At 41.7% G+C, this 14,389-nt stretch overlaps 1 protein-coding gene across 1 annotated transcript in view; it reads left to right on the top strand.

Annotated features, from left to right (window-relative positions):
* LOC147707749 (trypsin-like) overlaps positions 1–14,389 on the top strand; it is a 33,206-nt gene that overhangs the window by 14,921 nt on the left and 3,896 nt on the right. Inside the window, exon 4 of the mRNA XM_086926605.1 lies at positions 7,279–7,415. Within this exon, the coding sequence (XP_086782731.1) occupies positions 7,279–7,415 (137 nt within the window). The remainder of the gene's footprint in view (positions 1–7,278; positions 7,416–14,389) is intronic.

Genomic DNA, 14,389 nt, shown 5'->3' with positions numbered 1-14,389 from the left:
CACAGACCCCACAGGGACCAATAGACAGAACCATGTCAACCAGACTATGCAGAATTAATTGTTCTCCAGGAATCGACCTTTCACTTTTAATCGCCTTCTGGGTATTCACCTTAGTAGAGATATTCTTGAGACACCAGGGGAATTTTTATTTTCTATGCCATGTGCAAGTGCTTTCCAGAGGTAGGAAGTCCATTTGTCATTATAATGATTCTTGATGAGTGCGGAGGTCCGAGGATGAATCATTGTTCCTCTCCTTACAACATTTTGAATTTCCTCTTGCTGCTGGACAGAGAAACTGGACACTACATGATGCATCGAAAATAGGAAACATTTCTGTGTTTACCATATCCTAGCCTCATCTACATCAGCTCCAACCTGGCAAGTTTTGGGATGATAATTGAAAAGTGATAGCGCAACAACTGCTGAACGGAATTACACCAAATTTGGCAGAAGGGTAGATCTTGATCCAGAAAGCATGCTTTTGGTGTAAATTCGTTCAGTAGTTATTGAGAAAATAAGGCTTAAAATGTATAAATATTTCAGATCCTAACATAACATCTGATTTGATGACACCATATCAACAAAGATGTTGGGGCAGCCATTTTAAGACTCAGGAATTTAGTAGCCTGTCCTAAAATTAAATTAAAAAAAGATAGGTTAGGGTGCTTGTCCCTCTGGGCCCCAAAAATTATTTTTTTAAGTGTTGCCACAAATTTGTGGAGGATCTAAGGAGTGGGGGAGGGAGGTGGCACATTGCTTTATTTTGAGGAGGGGTTATTTGCCCCCCCCCCTCCCTAAGCCACCGTTAGGCTCTGGGAACCCATACATTTGGGGTTGGTTTTATTATTAGGAGAGAAGTAATGCAGCTCAACTTCCCAAGACTCCCATCTAGGTTAGTGGACCTCATCCCCTGGGGCCATTTTCAATTTTAGGGGAAGGGGGCATACCTTGCCCGCACTCTTCCGGAACACATAAAACAACTTTACTCCCACCCGGGCGGGAGCATTGCAAAAAACTGCCCCCTTCTGGGTGGGAGCAAAGTGAGTGAGCCAGCTTCTTCCAGCACCACTATGGCTGCTAGCTGGGAAGCCACAGAGGTTTTTGGCAGCCTTGGGGCCCCCCTGTGGGCCCAACAAATAAGAACATGTAGGTGCCCTGGGTGTGTATTGGGTCACACACTTTTGAAAAAAACAATTCCACCTCCCACCTCCCACCTCAGTGGTGGCTGGAGAGCTTGCAGGGGCCGCGGGGGCTTTGGGGCTCCACAAACAGCTCCCAATGATTTTGGTAATGTGGGAATTCCAGGTCGCCTTGGATCATCCACTTTTGAAAGACAATGCCCCCTGCTGCAGGCACTTGAAATGGGTGCCTGCTGGGAAGTCAGCCAGGGCCACAGGGCACTAGAGCTCCTCTCGCAGCTCCAATAATTTTGGTCGTATTTGTGCCCCAGGTGGGTACCAGGGCACTCAGGTTACAAACAGAATTGCAAAGGAATATTAAATAAGCCACAGGAGCTGGTAATTTATTATTCATGGTTTCTTTGAAGGAAGGTACCTATATTGCCCAAGCGCTCCTTTAATAATGTTTTTTTTATTTCTGGTGGTGCCGCTAAAAGGGGCAGGGGCACTACCAACCCTCTTGTTAATGCTGTGGGTGCTGCATGGAGTCGTCATCATGGAGAGTAGAGAAGGAATGTCTTGCGGACAATTAGTGTTGGTCCAAAGATCTCTCGCTTTGCCAAACAGAAGAATTTGATTTTTGTCTGCATGGTGAGGGAGCGAGTAATAGTTACTTTAGGGCACACATTGTAGTTACTGGCTGAGCAAGATATCCCAAGGGTAAAAAAGCCCCCTGGTGCCAATCAAAGTTCTGTTTTTTAAAATTGGATTCAAGGGACTCTTGTGGGAGTGGCATACAGGTAACTAACTGTACCCTAACACTGTCCTCTGTCACTCCTGTGCTGGTGTGTGCATGCGGGGGGGGGGGGCACATGTCATGCCCCCTTGGAATTGCGCCCACATTTGAACACGGTGTAGCATGTAGGACATGGTGCATGCCACACCATACAGGAATGTGCTGCAGGCACTGTCACAATGGCGATCTGCTGTATAGACTCTCCTATGAGCCTAACAGGCCAACGCCATGAGACCACCAGAACACCGCAGCCTCCATGGTTTAAACTTGTAATCCAACAGTCAGGTGCTCTACCGGCTTGGCGGTTCTGTCGTTGAGGCCGTTGCGACAGGAGGATCGCCAAACTCGTATTCAGCCCCTAAGCTTCCTGCTGAATTTGGTGTAATTACGTTCAGGTAGTGCCTCTGTAAAAAAAAAAGTCTATGGAAAATGCATGGGCATTTTACATTTTGTGACCCCTTTTTTCTTGGCCCTTGCTTAACACATCACCCAGTTACTTTCCATGCACAAACTAGACAAAAAGTAACATAACTGCCACTTACAGGCTGACCAAATGATGCATTCAGCTCCTCTCCCTGTCCATTCCTTTCAGCCAATGGAATGTAACTTCTATAGGCAACTGAAAAAGAGGAAGGACTAGGCAGAACAGAGGCATGCATGACCTTGGTTAGTGGAAAAAGAAGAGGGAGCTTAATGACAATAGACCTGGAAATGCACACTATTTTCCACATGACTAAGTTCCTCTGACTCTACTCTTTAGGTCAGATAGGCAGTGTTAGATGTGGCTCTCTCTGCAGGATCTTCCAGTGTAAAACATGTGATTTTATAATCCCTAGCACAGTCTCCCACATGCGTTGGCCTATGGGGAGTGGTCCCAAAGCTCCCATCATTGATCCTCGTTGGATTGGTCAATGCAGTGAATAAAGGGTAAAATATTCTGTATCATATTCAAAACCATTCTTCAATCTGGATTACGCTTACAGAGAGATATTATCACAGTCACTTTCTGGAACAACCCAAGTTGAAATACTGTACAAAAAAAATGCAGAACTCCATGGTTGTCACTGTATCTGAACTTCGTACACAGAACCACAAGCATATTTGTCCACTCTTTGCTGCGCTTCTAACTCTCTGCACGACAAGTCACGGCAGCCCTGATCCTACAGATCTTTGAAGTCCCTTCTGTGCATCATCCTTTTCTCTAGACCAGCTAATCTTACCCTTGAGACTTCTATGACCCCTTCTGAATCTCTTTTGGAAGCTGGGACTCCAACCTTAAAAACCTCTACGATTTTAACCACAAAAGAATGCACACAAATACAGAAACAACTATGGGCCAGATTCAGATGTTGTCAAGAAGGCTTCAACTGAGCCATACTGATGAGCTCAGTCGGAAAGGAATCCGACCATGGTTTTTCCGGATGGTTTACGACGGTCTCAGAGAGCCCATCCGCCATCCAGAAACCCTTCAATACTCCCCCGGACGCCTCTTTACGACCGAGGGAGTACGATGGCAGTTTCCTACTGCCTTTTTGTGCCAGTCTTTTCAGCATGAAAAGGCAGTGGGAAGCTGTCTTTGGGGGCCCTCAGTAGGCCCCATGGGTGCAAGGCCGCCAAATGGCAGCCTAAGGGGCACCTATGGTGCCCCCCTGTTGAGCCCTGCACCCTGTGGCAGGCACCTTGAGGTGCCTGCCACAGGGTGCAGGGATGAACTGCACCTCTGCATTTAACAGTGCGCGCATGCGTTCCGTTGGGATCGCATGCTCCCAGGATTGCGACTGAACAGGGTTCGGTCGCATCCTACTTGCAGGTCTGTAACCAACGACAGGAGGTGAGTCGGTTACAGTTCCATCGGAATCGGGCCCTATATCTAAAAGAAATGCACACATTATAACATATTTGATTCAATTCACAAATGAAAAAATACGAAAGCTGAAATTTTAATTTTATTGACAGGGTTGTAGCGCACACAATGTGTTTTTATTTCTAAAAGATGAAGCAATAAGTTGGACTCTAGCAGATATCTTTGTAATTGTTGCTCATAATGGATGTTCTCTTTTTGTCAGTACATAGCATTACTTAATTTGATGCCACAGTCAGCCATACTTGCTACTGTTTGCTGGGCTCATGCTGTTCCCAAAAATCAAGCTAAGGCTACCAAATTTGTAGCTTTTTCACAAACTGCACTTTGTGTTATGTGAAGTAGTGCTGCAAATTAATACTATTCACTAATGTACATTCGGAGACCTCCAACTCCACCACTCCTATCTTTTGGGTGCAAAGGACTCTGACATGTGTGGAGATGTCCACACACATGGGTCTACATCTTAGTATTAATTGTGGGAGGGAGATGGAGGATTGACAGGAAAATGGGAATACCTTCACCTAAATCGGATAGGTTTATGAGGGTTAAAAATTGGATTAGGGAAGGACATTGAAATACAAACGCCCGATCCACAAAAGAGTAATTTTATTGCTTATCACAAACTACCCTGCTAAAGTTACTATAGCCAAAATGCCCCCAAAAAAGTAGTACATATACTTCAGCTCAGCCTTGGATTATTAATTAGTATAACATGTAATATCAAACATATAAAGTTAAACGTTTGTTAAAAAAAATCATTCACAATATTTATATAGATAAATATTAATACGTTTAATATATCTTAACTTCAAATAAAATTATTATTGTAAATGGGATTTTTTAAATTATTGCTTAAAATAATATATACAAATAAAATGTATTTTAATTAAATATTAAACATTTAAGTTAATGTGTGAAAATTTTTTATTTTATTAATTCAAGCATGAAAATAAATGTAAGCAATAATTTTGCATCCATATTTTATATTAAAACCTTTTTATAGTTTTGTTTAAATAATAACAAACTTTAATCATTTTCTGTATGCTTTAAAATAGGAAGATCTCTGCCACGATGAAGGAACTCTTCACCTATTGGTTAAACATTATGAGAAGTAACTTTGCACTCGGAAATTCTGGTGTATAAGGTTCCACCCAGGGTGGAGATACGTCAGTCTGCACCTAGGCAACTTTATACTAGGAAATGGTGAATAGCAAATAATTGCAAAGTTACTATTAGCTACAGGAGTACATTTACACATGAGTAAGTGTACACTAGTACATTTTCCTTTGTAAATAGGGTTCTATTTAAAAAAAAATCCTTTATTTATCCAGTTTCAACATATCAATGACAACCATCAGTGCAATTCTTACTACAATATTCACAGTACATAGCGAACAACTGGAGGGGTATTCCATTGCATTAACAATAATAGATTTGCAGAAGGCAATCGACCAGTGACATTACAGTTAAACATCCAAGGTACACATCTAATTACAGCCTAATGCAAAGGGCCACAGAACCTCTAAATTTCCCAGGCGGGTGCTCTCCCCATTTAATGGTGTATCTGCAGGGGCTGCAAATCTTTCCACCAGGGTTACATAGGGATCCACGTCGTTCAAGCTGTGTATCCCTCCTACTGCGTTTCGTATGGAGTTCCTCCACCAAATACCTCATAAAGCTCTATTTGTTGCCTCCAATTTCAGAGTACTTCATATTTACTATACACTTTATAATTTTCCAACTTACATATACATTTTTTTGTGTTTAAATAGTGTATTAATCTGCTGATGTCATTTTATTTTCTAAGTAGTCATGGACCCCCTGAGTAGAGTTGGAGCCATGGGCCCCAGGGGTCTGTGGACCCAGTTTAAGAATCAATGCCCTAGATACTGCTTTCCCCACAATGAATATGAAGTCAATAGAGAAAAGTAGTTTTGTAAATATCTTCTTCTTTATTCAGAGTATTCTGTAAGCAAAGGCACAGCCAACGCGTTTCGTTCCCTTTTTTGCCTTGGGAACTTCGTCAGGGCAAACTAGTGATATCAGGGGGTGGCAATCGTAAACCGACACTGTATGTGAACCGGGGTGAGGGCGTTCTGGCTTGACCAATTAGGTTTCCTATTCAGATCCCCAAGTTGGGAAATGTAGAAAATGAATCAGAATAGACCATTACGTCTTCATCAGAGTTTCTCGTTATAAAGCGGCGATCATGAAATAATTAACCCCCGATTCGTTTTCCCGTGCACCTGACCTGTAGCTGCAACGGTAGCGGGAAAACGAATCAGGGGTTAATTATTTCATGATCGCCGCTTTATAACCAGAAACTCTGATGAAGACGTAATGGTCTATTCTGATTCATTTTCTAAGTTTCCCAACTTGGGGATCTGAATAGGAAACCTAATTGGTCAAGCCAGAACTCCCTCACCCCGGTTCACATACAGTGTCGGTTTACAATTTCCACCCCCTGATATCACTAGTTTGCCCTGACGAAGTTCCCAAGGCAAAAAAGGGAACGAAACGCGTTGGCTGTGTCTTTGCTTACAGAATACTCTGAATAAAGAAGAAGATATTTACAAAACTACTTTTCTCTATTGACTTCATTTGAGTGCACCTTCCATTGTGATTTCTTTGTACTGTGGTAATTTGTACATCCTTAGGCAGCGGATGTCGGAAGCGATTGCACCACCTAATATCAAGAACATATAGAACCGTTGTGCTTGACCTTGTCTGCTGCTTTATGTCTTTTGGTTACATCCCACAATGAATATATTTAAATTTGTTTACAGTATTCAAGATGAAATAAATGCAATCCTCTCTCAACCTCTCCCGTAACTCATGCATCTGTTACTCCAGGCTACTCTACTGGCAGGAAGTAACTTCTCCATTGACTTGCATTGAAGTGATAGATTTTTTCAGCAGGAGAAAGCTGAAATAAAGCCATTTTCACTTTTAAAAAAATCAGAAGCTCCCTAAATTGGCCTTTGATAGCCAGATTATGACAATTCTGTCCCTAAAGTTCTGACCTTGAAGTTGCCTAGAAGGTGTGTAGGATTCTAGAAATAATATATTGCCATATAGTATGTGCTGCTTCACTACTCTGTGTTCCGCTCAATAACAGTTACTGGATGAGCATTAAAACGAAACAGAAGGTATAAAATACATGAAACAAGACATTTCTTCAACGTTGCTTCACAAATATTTTGATCAATAAGCATGTCGTTTTTTTATCCGTAAATGTAAGTTACGAAGAGTGTACTGCTAGAAAAAAGATCCCATACAGTAGATTTTGCTAAATAAACACCTCAGCAAAAAACCTATTTAAAGAAAGATTTCTCTCAGCATATTAATTTGCATAAACCGTTTTGATCAAGTGTTATAATGTTTGCACTTCACGCTGGTTGCAGAGTTTGCAAACGTCACAAATTTATATTTGGTCTGCTCCTAGTGTATCTTTCGTTGAATCTAAACTATTTTCTTCCAATGTTGTGTTTTTCTTCCAGTGGTTTATCCCCGGGTTCTCCAGTGTCTGGATCTGCCAATTATCTCCAGTACACAGTGCCAGCAGGCCCATCCCTACTACTACACAGCCAACATGGTGTGTGCTGGATTCATGCAGGGAGGACGGAGCTCCTGTGGGGTAAGAAAGTCATTCCGCCCTGCTCATGGCTACAGTACAGAACTTCATGTCGATTGTTAATTTGAATGAGACATAAGGTTGCAAAAGCGCCATTTTGCTGGAAACTAAAACAAGTTCTAGCTTTGTGACCCAGCATGCTTATAAAACATTGTTAAACCGGTGTTGTTATTTGCCAAGGAGAGCAAAGTCCTGCCCCCATTCTACTTGTGACAGTTAAGAGTGCAACTCAACCACTGTTTATTACAGCCTATGGCACTTGTAATACAGCAGACTAGATATCTGTCCCATTTTGACAGATCTTCCCATCTGCAAGGAATATGCTAAGAAGATTTTAATGTAGATGAGGGTCTTTTTACTTGCTTTCTCTTCTATTTTCATTGCCTTTTCTCAATAGAAATTAACATACCAATATTGTGATAATTTTGTATGTTAGATACGGCTTATTTACCACAACACTCAACATTCTACATATGCAGCCCTACACACCCCCTTCCTTCACAATCAAAACATATAAGAATGTAATTAGCAGAAATATTAAAAGTAAAACAGGAAATTAAAAAAAAATATGGAATAAGACTGCCTATTGTGGGATAGGGAACATGGAAGGGACATGCATGCAAAATGATCTTAAATTGATCAACATAACCAACTACTCAATGGTAAAATGAGCATTAACGAAAGGCAAATGTAAATACAAACATGTTGCAAACATAATCTCATAAGGAGAAGAGAGAACCAACAGGTACCATACGCATGTACGTACAAAACGATACACAACAGTTTCATAACAAAATCCTTAGACTTCACAAGACTAGTTATATGTCTCTGTGGAATCTAGGTTGGTGCTGGTCACATTCAACTTCAACACATTCATCTGTTCCCACACCCATTTTCTAATGCACATTGGTGGACTTGGAGTCGGGCACCAATTAACCGAAGCTCTTGTTCCACACCCATCCATCCTTGATAATTATTGCAAGTTCCTTCACTTCCTTTTTTGAACAGATGCCGCAAAACTGGAAAATCTTTTCTGAACATGAGCAGGTGCCTTAACAATCAATCTGTTGCAACATTTGCCTATTCTGCTATATTTCTTTTGCACTTCACGTCTCACATCCACAACACTGCCAACCTTCACAACATCAACACTTTTTTGATATATCTATTTCTTGCTCAATTTCGTTCTGACATCCCTGACCCTTAATATAGTGAAAGGTGACATACCTGTGCCTATATGAGGTGTGGTTCTGGTGGCCCAAATCATATACCTCATCACAGACTTCCTTTCCAAACCATTCACCAACTCCAAATGCAAGCTGATTCTTAATAATACGATTATTTCTTTCCACCAACCCATTACAATGGGGATGATATAAAGACGTTTTGATGTGTTTTAGGTCACACAGTTTTGAAAATTCTTCCATTTACCTTGACACCAACTGGGTGCCATTGTTGGTCACCAATTCCTAAGGATACCCTTCTCTCAGAAACACTTCTTTGAATAGATCAATGACTACACCAGTATTCACACTGTCCACAAATTTGATTTCATGCCGCTTAGCAAAATAGTCCATTAATATGCCAGCATATTTTAGTGTGCAACTGCATGCTTCCGATATGTCAAAGCGCAGTTTGTGCCATGTCAAATTAGCTGTGGTTATGGGGGTAACAGGACTTGTACCAGTCACCTGGGTCTCAACACTCATGACTCACACACTACACTCACAGACAAAACATTCCACAGCATGTCAACCCCTAGCCACAAAAAATCTTAAGGTATTCTAGGCTTCATGGCACAAATACCAACATTTAAGTTAGAACCTTGTTGCGCAACTCCGACAGAACTACCAACAATCCACACCTACGCAAAACACCATTAACAACCGGCAACTCATCTGAAGACCTTTAATATGGAATTAAGTTCCCCTGAACTTCTTTAGCAGGAGGCCAATGGCTGGCAACACATTCCTGCACAGTTCAGTCAAGCTAAGGCTTCCATCCACTCTTCTTCAGGAAGAGCACCATTTATGTTAACATCGATTGAACTTACCACTCATACCCTTTCCATGTCATCATACATTATTTTCAGCTCAGACTCACATAATAGTAGTCTTGACAAACAATCAATAAATGCATTCCTGGCACCAACCACATAGTCTAAGTTGTTGTGAAACACTTGCAGTATATTGTCATTTGGCAATGCTTGGGGTAGCTCTTCCACCCTCACTAGTGCTAAATTGGTCTACCAATGGTTTCTGGTCCATTCTTAGAATAAACATGCTGCCCCACACAAAACTTTGAAGTACTGCACACCCCACCCAAACTAAGAGCCTCCTTCACTATCATGGAATAAAGTGTCTATGTACCTCTCAAAGCCCTTGAAGCAAATGCAATGATTCCTCAGCAACATTGCTCAACCTCTGCATAAGTATGGCCCCAAGGCCCAAATTGCTGGCATCAGTGGAAATGATATGTGTCATTAGTATCGAATGGCTTCAGAGGGCATGCCATAACAATGTCTTATTTAATTGACTCAAACACCTTGTCACACTCATTATTGTAAATATACTTTACATTCTTCTGAAGCAGGTCCCTTAAGCATGCTGTCCTACTTGCAAAATGTCCCACAAATTTGACGTAATATTCTATTAAGTCCAAAAGAGACCTAAGTTGATCCCTGTTGAGATGTTTAGGATCCTTCTCAATTGCTTCCAGTATTTTGACTTTGGGTTTTACCCCATCCGGGGAAAGTGTGGAGTTATCCTTTTTTAATGTCAACCCACTAGATCTCAGTATGTCACAGTATGTCTTTGGTCCTATTCAGATTTATCTTGACCATACACCAAGATATCATCTTGAAAATATGTGACTCTGGGAAAATCTTTGAACATTTTACTCAACAATCCCTGAAAAACAGCTCAAGCAGATGTGAATCCCAATGGCATCCGGAAAAAGGGATATGCACCTTCAGGCAGGACAAAAGATGTAAGATGTTTGGATTCTTGACACAACTCTACCTGGTGGTAAGCAGTTGACACATCTATTGATGTAAAAAACACCGCCCCTTTAAGGGCTGGCAACAGTTCACTAATATGGGGCAATGGTTGGTGATCAACCTAAATATTAGCGTTCAGTTGCCTTTAATCAACACACAACCTCAATGACTTATCAGATTTTGCAGACTTCAATAGGTTCAAAGATCCCCTGATCACACAATTTCCTACGTTCAGATTTCAGCTCATTACTTAGCCGTAAGGGTACTTAGCACACCGCGTGAACAACTGCCAGGGCAAATAATGTGGTGTTGGGGACTCTTCAATTTACCTAAATGTCCTTACCAACTCACACTCACCAATTCGACCGATACATGCACTGCTTAAATCATACATTCTTTGCATATTAGGATGATTTGGATCCAATACCATGTCCAAATCACCCTGTTCCTTCCATCCTGACAATTCAGAGCCTCGCTTGGTGGAACTGCCCTCAAACTCCAACATGGCATCAAATTGACCCTTAACTTATACTTTCTTTCCCCCATATAGAAATATTTCAATGTGTGAAGCTCGTAATTGTATCCTGTAAAACCCTTCAAAATCCTTTACATTCAAAAGTGTGAAAGGAGAACCAGAATCCACCATTAATTTACTGATCTTTCCATTTGCAGCAATTCTACACTCTGGAGGTAGACTTCTGAGACACCCATTCATAGTAGATAAACCTACAGTTTCATCATGCCCTGGAGAAGTTAGCGTTAATATTCAATTGCCACCATCGTCAGACAAGTCATTCTCCAATGACTTTATCATTGTTGAACTATTCTGTTTCTGCCCTGACATTGATTTACATACTACTGCGAAATTACTTTTCTTGCTGCACTTAAAACAAGTTTGGTCTTGTGCCAGGTGGACTTGGTGCTTGGATTGACCACGTCTGTGGAGCCTTTCCGCTTTCTATCTTAGATGATTGTCTATCAGATTGTTTAGAGATCAGTTGAACCTCAGTTCAAGGTTTAGAACTTTTATTAATTTCCTTCATGCCTTGCCCCGAGGGTTAGATATCGTCAATGCTGTTTCCAAGTTGGGATCTGCAGTGGCTAGAAGTCTTTCCTGGATTTTCGTATTATTAGTCCATACAATTAGCTGTTTATTCATAAATTCAACCTTGAATCCCATAATTACATGTGGATGTAAGCAGCTACAAAGTCCTCCTGGAGATGTGAATGCTGTAAAAATGTATGCCGATCCAGAGCAGTTCTTTTTTGGATTGAATATCAATAGTGCTTTTTTCTTTTTAGAGGGGAATGTGTCACTGTTGAATGTCTCCAAATATGCCTCAAATGCTTAACTCCACTGTGGCCAATTAAGTGGAGGAGTTCCCAAACGGGTAAATATGATGTGGGGATGGTATCTTAACTATGAGTGTGGCCTAGCATGGGTGAGTTGCTGCCACTAATACCATAGTTGCTAAATTGTATTAGAAACGAATCACAGTTATTAGGTGTGCCTGTCACTGTGAACGCAGACTCAATGCACAGAAAACCTGAACAGCTTCTCAAATAAAGATGGCCACCAAAACTCAAGTACTAAGTTTCTGAGGCAGATTGGGCACACATTCATTACCCAACAGCACAAAATGGTTGCCAGTTGGAACGTGGAGAATGCATGCCAAGCAAAGCTATCATATGGAATGGAAAGCTTCCCAATCTATCAAAATGGCTGCTGGCATCATACACACAACTTGTGTTTATGGAGGCAGTAGTGCATGGAGGTGTGGTTCAGGGGTTTTCATTCCAGTGAGAGGGAAACACGCGAGTCGGCATAAATTGCCACAGTAAGGCACCAAATATGCTGTGGGCTCAGCATTGACAACAGCCCGCCGCCAATGTGCTGGTCCTCAACTGTGCTAACAGATACTGCTGCAGTCCGGCACTTCAGTGCCCCAAACAAAGAGATTCCTTCTGTGATGGAAAGGAGTAGACTCACTGGAGAAGACTGGTGAGACTGACAGTCAACCCATTGCCACTGAAAAATGTGCACTGCGGTAACAGTTTACACTCATTGGCTTTTCCTAGGCTCAGAGTACTAGCACAGGCAGCCCTAAGTACATATTTATAACGTTTATTTTCTGCTCAAGTAAACCTGATTCCACCATTAAGTCATATTTTACAAACTAAGCAGTTTGACATTTAGCATGTCATCTCATAAGTGCCCTTAAAGGCACCATAAACAAGGGACTTACAGAAAGGGTAAATAGGCCCAATAGGGAATTCCAATGTATAGTACATGATTTACATGGGGAAGCACAGACACTTTAGTTCTGTTTAGCAGTGGTAAAGTGCACAGAGTATTAAAGCCAGCAAATATAGTGTGCAGACAAAGGCTAAAATTGGAGTGACCATGCAGAAAAGGCGAATTTGCTACACTAATTAAACTAGCTTGTATGTAGGTCGAGAGACACTGGCACCACAATTATCTTTCCGAGGCTAAAATGGCTTGTAAGACTGGCCACAGAAATGCAAATGTCCAGTCAGACAAGCACCGTCGAAGCATTATACTTCCTGACTGCTAAAAAGCAGCAGAGCTTCCCGTGAAATGTTTAGAATCATTAGGGATTCCTCCAGCACATTGCATTTGCAACAGCAGATCACCCCTTCACCAGCTTTTTGCAATTCTCTGAAACCATTTTGATTGTTTATCAACTCTTTCAGTTGAGTCATCTTCAGCCTGCCTGCCTTGTGATTTGACCTCAGTTCCTGCACAGGCGCTCACCAAATTCAGTCATGTCTCTTTTGAGGAGACAACAAAAACTATGATCATCAGTAATTCATACTTCGGTCTGAGCCCAGTCTAGCCTACATTTTGTATTCTACAAAGCTGGTCATCAATACCTCAGCCTCCAGATTGGTTAATTACTCTCTTCTGTCGAGTCATCTCCCTGCAAACAAGAAAAGAGCTTATACTCTTTCTCATTTGAAAAGCCCTTCTTGGACCGCTTGGTTATCAGCAGCCAGTCTCGTCCCACTTTCACTCTTTTGTGCAAAGATCACAAAGAAGGTTATTAACTCTCAGCTGATGAAGTTTATCACCACAAACTTGCTTCTCAAACCCATAAAAGTGGGTTCCTTGCCTCTCCTGGTACCAAAGCAGATTTTGTCTCTGTTCAAAATGAACCACAGATTATCTTACACGGTGGTTAATTTGTAAAAGAATGAGTGCTGGTGCCTAAAGCTCTTCTCAGAAGCCCTTGGCCGGCTGCCCGTTAATCTCGCTCTTGCCAGTTCTTGCATTCTCATTTTGTGAAGCTTTTTCCATCATTCTCTTCAACCATTCCGTCCCTTGCTCACTGTAAATTTCTGATGCATGAAAATAAGTGCTAGTCCCCAAAAATGACTGCTTGTGGCTCCCACTGGCAATCACCAGCTCAAAGTAGGCACTGATCTTGAATGAATGAAAATAATCTTATAAAGCGCGCACATACATGGCGTAGCGCTAAAGGAGAGAGCAAGAAAAGAGAAGAAGAGGCAGAAAAAAAGAACACTGTTAAGTCGGTAGGAGCGAACCTGGAACATACGGCAGCCTATTCGACTACGTTCGTGAACAGCCAAGTTTTCAACTGCTTCCTGAATTGCATCAGGGAGGCTTGCCCTCAAAGCGAGAGAGGGAGTAGGTCTGATGCTGGATCAAGGCAGAGTTGTCGCGCTCATCCTTTTATCCCTCTACCCAGCCATCAGCACTGTGTCTTGCCACACTACTTGACAGACTTGGAGGGATGGAAGTGTGTGGGAGGATTTGCACTGGATTGGTAATTTTTAGTAGACCACAGCAAAGACTGTTTTACATTTCCTCTTCAGCCAGGGAGACTTTATGCAAAGTTCTGCAGAGATCACCACTGAACCCCATGCTATTCAACATGTATGTAACGCCTCTTGCAGGGCTGATTATGGAGCATCATCCCTCCTGGATGTGTCATGG

This window comes from Lissotriton vulgaris, chromosome 6, assembly GCF_964263255.1.
Source record: "Lissotriton vulgaris chromosome 6, aLisVul1.2, whole genome shotgun sequence".
Classification (NCBI taxonomy): Eukaryota; Metazoa; Chordata; class Amphibia; order Caudata; family Salamandridae; genus Lissotriton; species Lissotriton vulgaris.
The sequence above is the reverse complement of the archived record's forward strand: the minus strand, read 5'-3'. Positions and strand labels throughout refer to the sequence as shown.